Genomic DNA, 18,528 nt, shown 5'->3' with positions numbered 1-18,528 from the left:
TGTTGGGGAAAATTTGACAATTGTATTATTGAATATACTTTGATAAAATATTTATATTATGTTGTATCAAAATATTCAACTGCACTTTAGGCTAGTCATTGCTCCATCATCAAAATGTAAAAAAAAAAATTTAATAAATTACATTTCATTTCGATTGCTGATTTGTTCAAAATTATATTTTGAAATGCATAGTATAATTAATAGAAATTATTCATGAGAGGGTGTTTGATAACCCTTTTTTTTTTTTTTTTTTTTTATTCATTCTTAAATTATTTTTCTAGGCCAATTTAGAACTACACTTCAGTCGTAGATCAAAGTTTAACCCGAAGGCCAAAATTTCCTTTTTATAAAAAAGAATAACATTTTTTCGTCAATTTTTATATTTTGACCAAAGTAGTCAATACTAAAACCGTCTCAGATTGCTCTTGGATTTACAGACCACAACTCTAATAGATATGTACAAGAAAATCAAAGTTATTATAACTGACACTAATGTTAATTGGTTGCATTAGAATTACTTATTATTTAGCTGCTTTGAACAATTTTATACTATTAAATATAAAAAAGCTAAGTTTAATTAATGAATATTTAAAGCTATTTAACTGTGAAAACTTTACCTTTATCCAATTAATAACACTTAATAGAAGATTTTTATCGAGCTACATGCAGCCCATAGTTTGTCCACCCCTTGCCTAGAAGTTGAAAATTATCCATATGTACAGTTTTAAATTCACTCACAGGTATTTGGCAAACTAAACAGTGTTGTTGTTTTTTTAAAGCTGTTTTCATTATCATTTCATACTTGAGAAAACAACATTTTAGTATAAAGTAATCAATCGTTTGTGTGCTCATGAAGGACAGAGAGTTATATTAATGATCCCTTGGGAAGTTTAATTAAAAAGTCAAGACAGCTATGCCCCTCTCCTGCAAAGTATTATTCAAATTGACAGGGTTACCAAAAAAAAATTATTTTTTCAGCGTATGTTTATAAGTATAACATGCAGTTACCCTTACTGTGTCTTCCAACTTTTCTTTGAAGAAGAAACGTAAAAAAAGCACATAATCAGTTGGTAGCTGTTAAACGATTCTATACAGCTGTAAAATACAATAATTGTAGAGAATAGCACCTTCACGATAGCGTCAAATTCAAATTGATCAAATTCCTGTACAGAACACTGGTAGGGGGAAAGGAAGTGACAACATTTACAGCTGAGAGCAAAATAAATCGTAAACGGTTATGTTAGAGAGGTAACGCTGTGATAACCAGGCGGAAATATGAGAAGGAGATAAGTGAGTTTGTAAGAATTTGTAGCTCCGGTTATCATCTTAAATAATGAGAGGGCGAAGGAAGGGACATTGAATGAAATTGACATTTCTAATGAGGAGTCCTTCATTATTTAAAAAAACTCTTACGAAATAAAGACACAATAATTAATCTTAATTAATAAATAATTTATTCTTTCTTTCCTCCTTTCATTAGTAAGTACATATGTACAATGTGGAAATGCATAGCTCTTTATGTAGATTCTATTAATATATAAATGAATTACTATAATATTGCCTCAGCACCGAACCACAATCTCTATCAAATAATCATAACCATAATCCCTCCAATCTCTATTTTATTTGTAAAAGGATTTAAATTTCATATGTACTTGTAAGTACGTTCATACATATATTTATTGGTAAGGGTGTAAATATTTTATAGGACTATTCATTTTCTTTATTTACTTATGGAAAAATATATTAACAATTTTTCAAATAATATTTTTTTCATTTCTTTAAATGATGATTAAAAATATCAGAGCTCAAGTGTGTTTAAATTAGTGTGGTAATTTGAAATAAAATTGAATTGAATCGAAATTTATCGACTAAAAAAACTACAAAAGGAAGGAAGCCAAAATAAATACTATATTTCCAGGGCCTATTTAAGGGGTGCACAGGGAGCATTTTTAACAAGTTCCATGAATGACAGATTAAGGGAAATATCAACAGCAACTGAGCGCTGTCTTAGATATATCTAAAATCTTATAGGTGTGTGTCAAAATCAGGGATAGGATTAGAAACTTGCTGCCCGAAAATAAAGACTACTTCATTTAGTTTTTGGTAATAAAATATGCTTACTTTTTAGGCCATGTTCAAATAATAACACATTTTGGAAAATGGAAGACTTTTTTTCTTTCCAATGTGTTCCATTAAAGTTCTATCCGATCACCAATAAGAGAGCTAAAATCCTGGTAAGTGGAATCAAAACTATTGCAGACTCTCTATAGCGATAAGAAAATGATTTATTTTTGTTTTAAATGGTCATAAAAATATAAAAAGAAGTTACCTTTTCTAAAAACAAGGTCCTCCAAAATATAAGAATAGATAATATTTTGTAAAAATAATATTGATCATTCTTTTTTTTTAAAGCCGTTTAAGAAAATATTATTATATAAAGCTACCGCATTTCTTAAGCAAAAGAAGTGGAATTATTCATATAATGAAAACTGTTTGCATTTCAGTCATATTAAAAAAAAGAAAACGAAAATCAACATGGTAATCCTTGGCAATTTGAAGAATGTTTTGAACAAACACTATTTGATTGTCATGTCGATTCATTATATAAAATACAATCAGCTGTGATAAGGGAGAAGTGGGAAAAGGAAAGAATTACTCCGATGTCGATTTTCAATTCTACTCTGAGTACAACAAGGATTTGTAATTATAACTCTGTTACAAATCCTCAAGGTTGCTCTCTGTCTTTTTTGACCACAAAAGAATATTCAATCAGGTTTTGAATATAATTGAATGCATCTGAAATGGTATTTCATTAGTCAGGATTTAAATTATAATAACAAGAGCAGAGAAAGAGAAAATTTGTACTTCAGAATACCAATTTCAAAAACCCAACGAGCTAAAGATACACCAGGTTTTTATCAATAAATTTATCTTTGATCCAGGTGAAGCTCACACTAAAACTGGCCTAGTATATACCTTAATATTTAGTGTGTTCTAATGGTGGATAAGAGTAAACAAAATTAAGTTCCGAGGTTTTGAGAAATTCCTTATAATGTGTAATGTAGTTTTCCATTTTTAAATGCATCAACTTAAATTCAACAAACATTAGAAATAAGAGTTTGTATTTAGTTTTTTATTGTACATTTGAGCGATACTAAGATTTGACATATTATTATGGAATGTTTCGAATTTGGACTACTTGAATTATAATAATATCGAATTTTTAAAAAAATTATATTTACAACGATTTTTAGTAATTTTAGATCATTGTGAGCTTTAATAAAATCATTTTTTAATCGATTTTGAGTAATTTTAGATCATTGTGAGCTGTAATAAAATCATTTTTTTATCGATTTTGAGTAAAAGTCGAGCATAATACTAGTGCCTACATAGTTTGTCTGTAAACTAATATGAGCTAATATCATTAATACTATTTGTTCATGCTAAGTTTATTACATTGAGATTGAATTGACTCAAAAAAAGTATATAGTTACCTCGGAGCTTTTTAAAAAAAAATTGAAAAAAAACTTCAAATTTGAGTTGAGTACAAATGAGGTGATAATTTTTTTAGTCCACGCAATTTCAACTAGTTTAGATCAATGTTTTAAAATGAGTTTTTTGATATTTTGCCTAGTCAAATTTTAATATGCAGATATTTGTATAAAATTATCTTTTTCCCCCATTTATTTAGTATACGTTGTTATCTTTATTTTATCTCACAACCTTTCCTCAGCAAAAACAGGAATAAAAAAGTTTGAAGTTCTGTTGGTAGTTATTTGCCAATTTCTTTGGAATTATTTTTTCATTCAGTTGTAAAAAAAATATTCGCAATTGAATAAAAAATATTCACAATTGAATAAAAAACATTCGCAATTGAATAAAAAATAATTCAAATTAAACTTATTAATGTTCAGAACACTGATAAAGAAAAGAAGAGTAGACAAATCAAGAGCAAATATACGTAATTCTGATTTTTTATTTATGCGTCATCCAACTATGGACAACATAATTTATGTATGATTTCCATGGAGTATTGATTTAGGCTTAAAAATAGAACTCGTCATAAGGGTCCTAATAATAAACACATGACGAGCATTACAGATCTGAATAACAATGACATAATTAGTAATAAGACTTATTCGTAAAAATAAGAAAGCCAAATTTAAATTTAAAAGGTTCCAAAAAAAAACTTCTTTAACAAAAATTTGGGCGATTTAAAAAAAAAATGTTATTATTTTTTAATTAATTTTCTATACGAATATGGATACCAAGGGACTACTAAATTATGTATGTAAATGTGTAAGTAGACAGATAATATCTACTTATATGGGACACCTTGATTCAAGGACTTTTCATTCTTACAAAAACACCACTTTTTAATTATTTATGTCCCTAATCCAAGTAATTTATTTATGGTAAGGAAAAAAAAGTGTTTTTTATTCTGAAGTAGCTCGTTGTACAAATAAGATGAATCAAAAAGTAGATGCTAACAAGTGGAAGATTATTAATCAAGTACATCTCCGCATCATCACAAAGAAGAGGTTTTACGTCATTTTCAAAAATATATGAGTAATGTGTAGCAAACTTTTTGGTGGCTGTTCTTCTTTGCACAGAAGAAAAAATGTTGACTACTTGAATGGTAAAAAAATAACTAACTGTTCATAGCATTAAGTCAGTTTGCTTTATGTACAAAAATATGAATAAATTCATTAACTTTATCTCAAGAGAGTAGTGTGTTGATAATTAAGTATTGTAACGTTGTTTCTTTGCGTATCATGTGTAAACATTAAACAAAGTTGTTTATTATTTAACTTATATCTCTGGTTTGTATTTAAACCAAAGATAATAATTAAGTTTGTTTTATTTACCCTGCTAAAAATAGGAGTGGATGAAGCAGAACGGGTTTGTCTTAGAATAGAGCTCTTATTAGTCGAGGGGAAAAACCTTCGTGCATGAATGAGCTTTCCATGTTGAGAGGAGTTCAAATAAAACTCAATGTTGTCTTCAGTCTCCTCATCTTTTCCTTCCAACTCCTTCACAATCCGTCGAGGCTGATGGGATGTTGATGAAGACCGTCGTGGGGAATGATGATGATTGGATCGCATCATGATAAGACTTCGAATGCCTGCACTAATCCGTCCACCATCACTACTTTTTGTTCCAATCATGTGCAAATCAACGTAAAAACTGAGTTGGAATTAAAGTAAATAAAAGTAAAGTGGAAGGGGAAGGGAACGATCGCAAAATATCATGTCTCTATAGACGGAGAAAAAAAGAGGGGATGGGTGTTCAAAGAAGGGAGTTTTCTCTCTCTCTTTCTCCCTCTCTGTTTCTCTCTCTTCGTCCTCAACAACTTATGTTGATAGCTTTATGGAGAATATCCATATATGTACATAAGCATTGTATTACTTAGGATGATGAAAAAAAGTGATACTACCGTATCATAAAAAATTAACATTAACACATTAACATCTGTTTGATGATGAGTTTGAAAAAGAAATAAAAAACTTTTTGTATGGGCTCCCAAAAAAGTGAAAGGGGGAAAAAAACGAAGGATGGCCGTGTGTTAACCCATTATTTGAAATAAATATTATGTATAATTAAGTATGCGCAATTTAGTGATGTCTCGGATGGCTATAAACGGAGATCAAAAAATTTACTGCAAACCGTAGCTCAAAATCAGAAAATAATACGTTCCTTCCAAATGAATCAGTTCGTGAACCGTGAATTTGTACCAAAAAAATCAAAAACAATGATGCATTATCATACATCTAGTGTAATTTCTCTTTCCTTCAGATAAGAGGGAACCAGCTCAAACACCTGAACACCTTCTACCCAGTAGCGACCCCTAGCTTTTTGACGAACTAGGCAAAATATAACATTTACACTCTAAAAATTAGATATAAAATATTAATTGCTTATTTGGTGAAGGACACTGCTCGTTCAACTTGCTTTTAACAATAAAGACGGTCCTGTCTTTACCACCTCCTGCTCGTCCCTGGTATCACATAGGAGCAGAAAGGAAACAAGAAAAAACTGGATCTTCAACCTCATCCAAGAAGTAGGCGGGAACTAATAAAGAGGCTGGAACTATATTTTAAGGATCTTGTACATCACTAGTACATAAGCGTATGAGGCATGTAGTCTTTAAAATATTCATATAGTCACTGTGCTCCAAATATATATAAACATACAAACATATGCGATATCCATTTGGCAAAATTACATAAAAGTCACTTTAAAGTCATGTTGTACGGAATTAATACAGATATATAATGAGGAGACCTATTTATTATATTTCGAGAACTCTTATTTAGCTTTTAAGCTACATATTGTTGTTGCTCCAACTATATATGAATATAGGGGTAAATGTAGTTGGATCACTATGAAAAAAAGTTTAGACAAAGTACATTGATGCTTTTTTCTTCCCAAAGTGCTATAATCCCTCCTATAAAATCTGAGAGGAAAACAAGATCAATTTTGGAGTATGCACCCAATGATAAATTCATTTTTTGTTTTGAATTCATTTGTACAAAATGAGTGTTCCCCTTTGTAATTAATGGCATTCTATAATAAATATATTTGCATTCATATCTCTATTTATAAACAAATGTATGTTTGTAATATGTTATAGACTATTTAGAAGGAAATCAGGGATTTGCTAATACACAAAATAAGCAACGCCATGTTGGGGACGTAAAGGACGCTTCACACAATGACGAGTGTAGGTAAAATTCTACGTCGAGAATTTAGTTATTTTTCTAAAACAGGAGGGAAATGCATCTGTGTATAATTTTATCCTCGCCCGTCGTTGTGTGAACCCGCCTTTATAGCTGGCTAGGGATAGTATTCTACAATGTCCGGAGTAATTAGGCGTCGGCTAAAAGACAATTTTTGTTTTTATATAAAGAAAATAACTCTCCCACTAATCATTAGTGTTGCTCTCTTTTTTTTTTCATGAACAAAAACAAATGTAACTACTCAATACTTCGACGTTCTCTCCTCAAGAATCAAAGGATAATAATTTGAGTTTGCAAAGAAAAAAAATGATATGATGGGATGAATGATGAGTATTCTATTCTTTCGAGGGTTTACTAATAAAAACAATCAAACCAGGGTTCCCAACGCCTCTGTGCCTCAATTCATTTCATGAATTATGATATACATTGGAGGGTTATAACAAAAGTAAATAGAAACAGTGTTAAATATTCGATAATACATATATACACCGGCAATATTTCATAAATACAACTACATTGTTATTTTTTAAGTCAAAAAAATATTTATGATATTCTGATAGAATTGATATACAGTGCACCTGGTGTAAACGTTCCATGCTATATACACACGCCTGCAATATTTTACTAATGCGACTATATGGCTATTTCTTACATCAAAATATATTTACAATATACATCAGGGAGTACAATTTACAGTGTACCATGGGACTATTTTCATAAAGAAAGACAGTCTTTGGTGTATTAATATAGAAATTGTTTAATAAATAAAATGAACATATTTTTGAAACGTCCTAATAAATCACAAACCTGAGATTGAATTGCTGCTAAATGTAAATTTGCGATGCGTAGATCAAATCTCTTCAAACTGATGTCTTCTTGCAATTCATTGACTTTATTATAGAGTTGATTCTCCAAGCTTCTAAATATACAAAAAAAAACATAGAAATACGTTGATTATATAGAAAAATTAATATATATGTTGATATGTTAAAAATACGTGTATATGACAGAGAAAAGACAGGAAACAGAGAAATGAAATATCTATAAATAAAAATCTCCATGAAACATATGTTTTTAGGTATGTAGGATATGAATGTGTTAAGAAATTGATAAATGATTGAAATTACAGCGTTCATCAAGGAATAATACGTTATACCATTACATACTACGCAATATGTAATGTAAGATCGATTAATATTTAAATATTTTTTAAATGATATATTGCTTGTGCCTAGCTATACACATATATATATATATGAGTATATGTGTACTATATGGTTGGTGAAGCCTTGTTAAAAAGAAATGATTGCTTATTTTTTTTTTATGAAGAAGAAATATAATAGTCTCTATCACGGGCCTCGTTTTTAGACAAACACATGTGCATTGTACACACATAAGCTTTCTTTCCTTCATATATAAGAAATCGATAGGAAATTTTTCAAATTACATTTATAGAGTATTATTTCTTTTGACATTCATTCATTATGTATTTATTCTGTGATTGGATTAACATCTTTCCAATCCACATCTCCCCATCTCCTGTTACCTACATGATACCACAATTTCAAATATGTAACAATCAAATTATTTTCTTTATCCGTTTGCTAAAGCATATTAATAGTTGTGTAATGTGTATACATGTTTAGGCGTAAGTTTTGCCCCAATCTGATAGTATATAAATAAAAAGCTTTGATTGCTAATGTTATGTTTTTGGTAGATTAAAATATTGTCATATAGATCTATCATTTTTATTCAATAGGACCTAAAAGATTTACTATTATGCTCAAAAGATCTTAAAACCGTCGAAGCAGACGCACAAATCAATATTTTACAAGGTCACATTATGATTGCCAAGGGTTATTTGAGTCCATGGGTACGGTTGTTTAGTCAAAACATTATTTAAGTTCAGTTAATTTTAACTATGTTGCTAGATGAATTCCATAATGTATAAAATGATTATGTAATATAAATAAAAGAAAATATTTTTTCAGAAAAATAAAAGAATATCTATTCATTCAACTTTTCACGATATTCATCCTAAGTGTTAGTGTAAGGCTTAGTATCAGAATATATATTACTATTTTAAGTGAAAATTTTCCCATCCCAAACTGTCACTAAGATTTTTCTTTGAGGACGGGAGTTGTTGATTTTGTTTTTTCGACTCATATATAAAAAGATTTTTTAATAGAAAAGAAATGCATGACTTTTTCTTTTTTTCACAAATTTTGATTCTTGGATCTTATTTTAGGAATTTTTTTAGTAATATTTATCGAATGACAGTCTTTTTAGACAATAATGTATTATTTTTTTTTTTAGAATGACCTTATTTTAGGAAAGTCAAGCTTTTATATAAATATTTCCTTCTATTTTTTAAAATGACAATCCCATTTATCCTGACTAGTATGCAATGACTTTTTTAGGAGAAGCATTAATTTTATTGCTATTCATTACATCAATAATCCAAATTTTTCCACTCTTATAATTGATGGGTCATCCCAAAAAGATGGGAACGTTGATTATATCCGGTAAAATCGTTCATGTTCAGCTTTTCCTGAAGATTATGTATAATATTTTTTTATACTCTGATTATTGTAGCTTTTATGAATGTAATAACGTCCTATTTACTAGATAAAAAATATATTTATTGTTATAGGATTAACTTTAAAGAGTAATTAAGATATAATATTTGTCTTCCTGAACAATTGTCAAATGACAATATATGGCATTTTATAGTTAAGCAGACTATATATTTATATATATATATATATACGAGGGTGGTCTAAAAGGTTCCGACCCTAAGGTGTAGATGGAAGCACTTGTAACTAAAAACTAGACACATCTATGTAACTTTTGTCGACAGTTCAATCACTAAAGTTTTAGGCAATTTCGACACACATTTGTTATGTAACAGTCGTTTGAGTGAGCTTTTGTGAGTACTGTTGTGAAAATCGAGTAAATGGAGTATCGAGTTGTCATTCACCTTATCAAATTAAGGATAAGGTGGATTCAGCTGCCCAAAATTTCACTGGGGTAAGTGATAATGCAAGGTATCCATACTCATTTTTAATTTGCGTACGCGTGTTGCCTTTCAAAAACATTTATTTAATCAATCACTCAAATGACTGTTCCATAACAACTATACGTCCAAAATGTCTGAAACTTTGGTAAGTAACTGTTAACATAGATGTGATAGCTTTTCTTTACAAGTGCTGCAATCTTCGCGTTGAGGTTGGAAACTTTTTAAACCACCTCCATATTAAATTATTGAAAGGGATTCTCTCTCGGAATCTGTTTCCGGGGATTTCAGAGGGTTTTAGACCTATGATAAAATTCCTAAGATAAAAAAGTATTTCTAAAGATTTATTACATTTAATTATTAAATTTCTAAATATTGAATTAGTTAAATGAAAAATACACCATACATTATAGAGATCCATTTAAAACTTATTTTATAAATGTTTAGCTCTCACAAGCTTAAAATATGCATGTGGGTAAAAATTGATGACTCTAAAATTTTGAAAAAGATTTAGATGTTGCTCAACACCCTTAAAGTTTCGAAAAGAAACATTGTTGTTTCGAAATAATTTCATCTTTTTTTAATATTTCTTCCAATCACTTGCAGATATGATTAAATTTTTTTATAACTTTTTTTAAACAAGCAAATAATATATAAAAATGTATTTAAATTAGTTCCATGGATTTCATATGAATTTGGAGTGAAAAATTTTTTTTATCATATTACTCAGGGTACACGTGCACTATTTTTATTATTTAATCAAATATTAGTATTGCCAAATCTGTATAATAAAAAGTATACAATATTATCAGAGGGGCTTTGATCCTTCATATTAGTTTTAAAAATTATTAATGAAAATAATTATTCCATTAATTGTATGAGGACTTTTGCATATTATCCTCTTAATCCTGCAACTATAACATATTATTAAGAAATTCTATTAAGATGAAGTTTTTAATGATTTATGGTCTACAAATTATGTGATTAGTGCATCAATGACATAAAATAATGTCCAACGAAGCACATACAACTTAACTTTAAATATGGGGGGGGGATTTTTTTAACTTTTTATCTAGCTTAGAATTTTTTTTTGTCTTCAAAAAATGCAATTAAAATTACATATGTTTCACAGTTCACAGTATTGTTATTATGGAAGTCAATAAAATAAATATCTTTCAAATTTCATACTTAATTTACACCTCAATGAACTCCATTGGTATAAAAAGAATTGAAGAACAAAGTTGTAAATTCCTTTTGAATCAAAATTAATAAATATGGTGGTTTTTATCTTTAAATTGAATTAGTCTACATGAAATATAAATATGCATTTTTTTTCTTACTTAAATGTTGCTTCAAACTGAAAAAAATGGTCAAAATATTTCTATAAAAAATGATTGAAAATTCTCAAAAACCATATTTGATATGTAAAAGTATCAATACGTTGTCTATAATTGAATATGAATTGTAATTGATTTTTAAAAAATTGTAAGATTTTGTTTACTTGTCTTGCTTACTATCTCCTCTCTCAATTTCCTGGAATCTCACTTACGAACTATTTTCCAGCAAATAATAAACCCTAGTACCTACTTATATAAGAGAAGCGTTCATCTTACCTAGCTTGTATTCGAACCAGAGTCTCTAAGGCATCATTCAATTGGCGAGTTTGTGAGTCTAATTCAAAGGACTCCTTACGTAAATTTTCAAAACGATTTCTAATTGAGGATTGAGATACTCGGTCTACATGTATTTCATCACGGAAAATGAGAGGAATTGGTTGTGGATGATCGACAGTTACCTTTTAAAAAGAATAATAATAAATAAAAAAAGGATAATTTTTGCTTGTAGGATTATTTGTATATAATTAGGTCTGTAAAGTGGGTCCTTGTCAAGGTGTGAAGTCTTGAATTGCGTTGTATTTTTGCATCTTACTTTTTATGTAACTTTTAAATAAACAAAAAAATAAAAATTATAATATGGAATTATGTTCCATATTATAAATGGGGGAGAGCAAATACTAAAATTAGTATGTGTTTGTTAAATATACATTACGTCCTAATTAATAGCTAGTATTTATCAAACAATGCCTTGATTCATTAGCTGATTGAGTTATGTAACTTACTTGAGGTGGAGAGAAATATAAATGTTTGGTAATGGTCATGGAATCTGGAATGTTCAAAGTTTTAACGAAGGCATTTAGATCAGCTGAGGGCTTTATGTTTTTTGAGAGCAAGGTTAATCCTTCATAGCGGCGAGAGGTGTCCACGGACTGAAATTATAAAGAATAAAACATTATAGTTTAACGTTATGGAATATAAAAAGCAAAATATGAAACAAATCCCAAACAAACAAAACATAATCTATAGAGGTAACAAAATATATAAAGGAAACTATTAGCTTTTTTTTTTTTTTGCCATAATCAACCAAAGCTTTTTTAAATAAGTCTATTATTAAGTAAATATATTGAGTGATGATACCACGATGTAGTTTTCAACAAACTACATTTAAAAACCACCTGTCAAACGTTGATGTTTAACAAAATTGGTTAAAACACCCCCCCCCCTCAAAAAAAGAATATCCAAAAAATTTAATTTTTCAATTTATTCAAAAAAAAAATTGAAATTTTTTTCTCGAAATTTTAATTTTTTATGTACAGTTATGGATTTTTAAAATTTTTTTCCAAAAAATTTAATATTTTAAATCTAATTTTTAAATATTTGTTTTTCAAAAAATTTAATATTTGAGGTTTTCCATCTGAATTTTTTTTCCAAAACAGGGAAACAGGGGAGAACAGTCGAGGCTGTGGGGAGACCAAGAGTATTTACATTTTGTAAACATTTGAGATTTTGCACCAGGTTACATGCTTTACTCGATCCAAAGGCTTCAAACCCAGAGTAAAAGTTATCTTGTAGGCATTAAAGTTTGCCTCTTGCTTCACCAAGCGGCACATGGTTGTCTGGCTGCTCTGAAATTCACAAGCAAGAACTGTTCTGCCATCAATGGCACAACTTTAACTGCCTCACACAATTTTTTTGGCTTCTTTGACCTTGATGTGGACCTTGTGGAAGTTTTTTTGTGCCTCAAAGTATTATTAATAGGACAAAGAAGTGCCATCAAAAATATGTTGGATTTTTGTCGGAGGGGTCTGTATAAAATGTGTTTTATTGCATTTAAAAAAAAGAAGTTAAGTTACCGCACCCCGTATTATTATACCATTATAATGTAAAGTTTGTGGCCGTAGCTTTTTTTGGATGTTCAAGAAAAAAACGGGCTTTTGCAACCATCCCTGATCTTTCCTAGATTATATTATCTTGCTTGCATTATTTATGTATGTATATAAAAAATTCAATTTATACATTTATTTGCATGTTTCACGCCATTACTTATATATTCAAAAGAGGATCAAATAATTATGATTACATGTAACCACTTTTAAATTGGATAATTTCCATACAATATCCTTCCTTTTTCTTAACTATCTAATACTTATAATTTATTCAAAACTTGAAGAAAATTTCCTACTTTTAAAAAGAAAAAATCAAAAAAAAGAAATTTAATTTTTTTTTGTTCAACATAAAATTGGCTCAATCTCCAAGTTTTATGCATTTTCTTAATTATAATTAATATTAGCATAATGTGGCTTTAATTTGTCGCTTTTATACTTTTTTATTGATTAGATTTCATCTAAAGGAAATATGCAAGTTTAGTTTTGTAAGTTAATATGTGTTGTTTATAAATTAAAATATTAATTAGTTCATTATAATATTTACCTTTGTTGTAAAAACAAACAAATGAAAAAATTTACTCTATTTAAGAGGAGTAACCAATAATTAAAATTATACAACATATCGACCAATTTTATTTATATTTTTCGTTGTAAATACTATATACGTATATAAGGAATAGCCTTGCAAAATAAAATCATTGAAATCTATGTTGAGATGGATTTTTTAAAGTTATACATAGTAGGCATAACTAGTTTATCCTAATGGCAAAAAGGACAATATCTTCTGTAATACTGATTGGATTTAGTAATTAATTATAATGGACTGTGCAATTTGCAGCACATTCTAATATCTAATACTATTTAGATATATATTATAAGACCCTGGTATTTGAAGAAGAAAAATTCGTATCGAGGTTATGTTTAGTTAGTAGCATCTCTTGGAAGAACACACACCTACTTTCAGCCAGATCGGTCAATTTCTTTCTGTTTGGTATTTGTTTTGATCGAGGAAGTTGAGATATCTTCAAAAAAAAGTGACAAAAAGAAGTTCGTGTGTTGAATTACTTTGCTTTATGAAGGGGAAAACGCCTTAGGAAACTAAAAATAAGCATTATAAGCAGATTAACAATATAAGGACTCTGCACATTTGATTAGAAAAGTTTATAAGGGGTTTCAAGATTTTCGGAGTGACCATATGGGTACAAGCAAGGCTGAACGTTCTGGACGCCCTGTTGAGGTTACTAACCCAGAAATCATGATTAAAATCCACGATATGGTGATGAATAACAGAAGAGTGAAGGTGGGTCAGATTACTAAGTGCTATGTGCATCTTGAGTTTGAATCCTATTTCCATTAGTTTTGCTACCCCAACTGCGGAGGTGTGATCTGGTGCATTGTCGTGATGGAAATGGAATTTTTTGATGGCCAATTGTTGGTTCTTTTCTTGCAGTTCAGTTTTCAAAAATAATATGTATCTGTAATAGTTTTACTCTTTTCTAATATTCGATGAGGATTATTCCTTTTAAATCTAAAAGGCAGTCGTCATAATCTTTCCGCCCGATTCCTCGATTCAAACGAAAAGGTGTTCTTTCAAGAGATGCTACTAACTAAAAATAACCTCGATACGCGCCAGTATAGACGTCTCTCTGACTTTTCAAACGAGCCTCGTAGTAAAGGCATGACAGAAATTACTCAGATGTGATACTCAATTCGACTTTTTTGTTGTAGGGGGACTCATACTTATAACTTCCCAAAAGATCATCAGTCTTACAGATAAACTTATCCTTCATGGGCACATGCATTTTATATTTATCTGTTCCATCCTAAAGAATGCAAGAAGAATGATACCATTTATGGAAAAAATAAAGCAATGCTCAGATAGTCAATCTAAAAATCTTGAAGATCAGAAAATGTCTATAATTTACAAATCTAGTAGTCTCTATTCTATGTCCCATCTTTCTTTTGATTATATAATTATGAATCTACTTCGTTGTGTATCGAAGTACTATTAAATACATATATTACTATTGATTGGTTGAATTCGAATTAGTTTGTGTTAAGCTGTAAGCAGTTATTGAATTATATAGTCGAGGGCTAACGGCTACCAACTTAATGTAGGCCTTCTTTTGTTTCTTTTTTAAGGAAAGTTTCTGTGACACAATGAAGTGAACGACTTGCTGTGTTTATTTGTTTTAATGCTATATCCAAGAGGAGAAATACAAAATCAATTCAAGTCTTAAGCTAGAAGGAGCTTTGTCCCTTCTTTGCGATATTTTTCCAAACTCCACTCCATAAAAAGCTTACTTTTGTAGCCTGACACCAATTTTTACTCGAAATATGGTTTTTTCATAACACAAACTTTAATTATTAAAAATAACTTTCCATAATTTTTTTAATATTCTTATTTCTTATATTTCGTAAAGAGTTTTTGAAAGACATTAGATGGATGCAGTAATGCCGTAGGGCAATCTGGTAATATCCTTTTACCGAATGAAAAATAACATCCTATATATTTACATACAAAAATATATTGACTATTGTTTTGTTTTTTATCATTCTTTCAATGGAGTTCAACCTATTTAAGATGGACATGGGCAGATATTAAAATTTTTGTGATCCTATATTTTACAAATGGTTAGATATGGCCGTACATACGAAAGCATCTGTTTCATTTGTCAAAATAAGCTTGTTTCGTTTTTATCTTATATTATGCACTGTAGGTTAATGTTTAACCTTACCAAAAAGTATGACACGTGAGTGTTATTAATTACGGATTCATCAATATAATCCCAGTTAAATAATGTTAGCAGGATGACCATAGATACAAGTAATATTATACATTGGTATGTTAAAAAAAGAAACCGAAAACTGACGTTGTCAGCCAGACAGTTTTAAGAATGTTTTCGAGGAGAGCATCTTAACTGTTATGACGTTTCATTCAATTAGTAGGGAGCAGCTATGTGATAAAGGAAATAAAATAAAAAACCACTCCATATCAAGCAATGATATAAGCAGGAATTAATTCGATGTGGAGCCTCAATTATAATCCGTGTCCAACGAGAACTTACACTTACAATTCAGCAACAAATTGTCAATCTTTTTTTTTTTGTCAATCACGGACTAGTGACTATTTTATAGTTATATGTTCTATCTTCAAGAATATTTATATAATGATAAAAGTGTTAGTTAAAAAAACATAGATTCAGTCAACAGCTACCAAAATACAGGCACTCCTCATTATAGAACTATTTTCATCTATGAAGATGATCGTATATAGAGCAAGCCCGCAATTTTTCTGGTAGACAAACAGGAAAAACTTAGGTAATGCATCAAACTTTTCTCGGATCTTTTATCTAATATAATCAACAGGTAAGAAAACTTTTTCATCTTGCACTCTTTTTAAAAAGTACATAAGTCATAAAAGATGCATTAATTCATCTAAGTAAGAGTACTTGAAGAAAAAAAAAAAGTTATATTTCCTCTTTTTTTCTGATATCATCATATAAAATATAGGAGCAAATATCGAAATTTCTAAGAATTTTTCCCGTGGAGAGTACGATACAGAAATTGGATATTTCCCTCGATATATCAGTTTTTCAATTTCTATTCTATGTATCAGCAAACGTCTAACTCATGCCATAGATCTGTTATTTTAATCTTAGTATGACTGAACGTATGTATATTTATAATACATAATCTACTGAACCCTTGTGCTTAAATAAATAATACATTAGACCTTTCAGAATTGCAATCATAATATATTAAAAAAATGAATGACATAATTTCACTATGGTTTGAGTCAATGTAATGTAAAAGAAAGAAATAATATTTCTCGGATGTTTATATTAATACAAGACATTAGATTTTAGGATTTTGGTTTTCCAAGATATGAAGATAATATTTGTATATTCTTCTTAAAAGGGATAGGGATTAGTGGACTGAGAAAAAATTAGGGGGTCCACAAATTAGCGGATTAGTGATTAGAGGAATACCAAATTAGCCTAAAGTCTCAATAATGCTTTGAGTTTGTTCTAAAAGAGCTCACTAAAATTCAGTTTTCAAATTAAATGGTTTATAATCCCGTTCCCCCGGTTATGTTGCCCTGTTAGCGCCATATCTACTAAGTCAAGTGAGGAAGAAGTACAAATCATTATGTATAATGAAGGCTCAAAATCCACTTGGTGGGCTGGGTGTGCTGGTCATTTGGGAGGTTTCATTTTCGAATAATATTTAACTTTTTTTCACTGTAGGAGTGGGGAGATGCAAATCGTCTCAAGAGAGTTTAAGGTTAAGAATAAGACACATCACTCCCCCCCCCATGAATATTTATAATTATTACCTTGTTGGGAACCTTTAACCTAATTGCCTAAATAACCTTAATTAGTGGGTGCTCACCTTTGCTCTTAACAACCCTCTTAATAATGTCGAGGATATATTGTCAATTGAATTTTGTTAGGATTTGAGTCGTAAATGTACTTGTTTGATTTATTTTTGTATACAACCATTTGGAATTAAAAGCTTTACCCAATATTGAATTTGTATATGGGTCATTTTACAGCAAAACGTACGAAAATTTCAAAAAACAGTACCGAATTACTAGGAATTTGTTAATTTTTTACAAGATCTAAATAGGTATAAATTATATTTAGTTTAAAAAAATTTCAAAGCATTTTTTCATAAGGTTTTATATAGCATGGGCGTATAAAGATAACTAATATTTTTCTCAAAAAAGTATCCCAAATTTGACTAAACTCTTACTTCAAAACTTTAAACCAAGTAAATGTGTATCCAATTATTCAAACAAACAAAAAATATCCCCAATGTTACTGCCAATGTCAACATCTCAGAAATATTATTTATCTTCATAAGCTGCAGTTTACCCAAAGCGTTAAAAATGCTGTTGTTTATTTTGAATTCCATTGTGAATGTAATTCTGAAACAGTCTTATATTATACCTATATATATAAAATAATGTAAAAATAGAAAATATTTGTTATTCAAAATGATGAAAACACATTGAACCAAATTTTTATCATTATATGTCTTTTATTTCTTTTTTTGAATACCACTATTAAAAAGTTAAAAGATTAAGCTAACAATTAAAGTAATAAATTTTATTATAAATACTTTATTTTTTTCATATATTTTCAAAGAAAATCCCTTTTTTAAAGTTATAATTAACATAAATATAAGGACCTACGTAATATGTACATTTATAGCCTTTGGTATTACTATTACATCCAATTTAATTGGACAAATAAATTTTCAACAGAAATAATCAAAAAAACAAAAAATTATGTCCTCTCATATCCTTTTAGAAAAACTATTTTAAAACACAACTTTTACTATTTGACATTTATAGCTCTGATTCAAACATTTATAGGCATTGATCATTGCTGTTTGGTATAATGACGCTTTAATTATATCAGGTCCTTTACATCATTTTAATAAGAGCCGGTGAATTAAAGCGTTCCTTTTGAGTGGACCAAGAAAGTGGGATCCCTTTAAAAAAGGTACAGGGTATTTTTTTTTTTTTTTTTTTGCAC

The 18,528-nt window shown here is 29.2% G+C and overlaps 1 protein-coding gene across 11 annotated transcripts in view; it reads right to left on the bottom strand.

Annotated features, from left to right (window-relative positions):
- Stacl (SH3 and cysteine-rich domain-containing protein) overlaps positions 1-18,528 on the bottom strand; it is a 139,990-nt gene that overhangs the window by 52,389 nt on the left and 69,073 nt on the right. For all 11 annotated transcript variants that reach the window (XR_011780708.1, XR_005864734.2, XR_011780711.1 and 8 more), the window contains exons 6-8: positions 11,879-12,025; positions 11,373-11,554; positions 7,551-7,662 (exon numbers count right to left, since the gene is read on the bottom strand). Coding sequence is in view for 5 of the 11 variants with exons in the window: in XM_040713982.2 (XP_040569916.1) it covers positions 7,551-7,662; positions 11,373-11,554; positions 11,879-12,025 (441 nt within the window). In the remaining 6 variants the exon portion in view is untranslated. The remainder of the gene's footprint in view (positions 1-7,550; positions 7,663-11,372; positions 11,555-11,878; positions 12,026-18,528) is intronic.

Source organism: Lepeophtheirus salmonis, chromosome 6 (genome assembly GCF_016086655.4).
Source record: "Lepeophtheirus salmonis chromosome 6, UVic_Lsal_1.4, whole genome shotgun sequence".
Classification (NCBI taxonomy): Eukaryota; Metazoa; Arthropoda; class Copepoda; order Siphonostomatoida; family Caligidae; genus Lepeophtheirus; species Lepeophtheirus salmonis.
The sequence above is the reverse complement of the archived record's forward strand: the minus strand, read 5'-3'. Positions and strand labels throughout refer to the sequence as shown.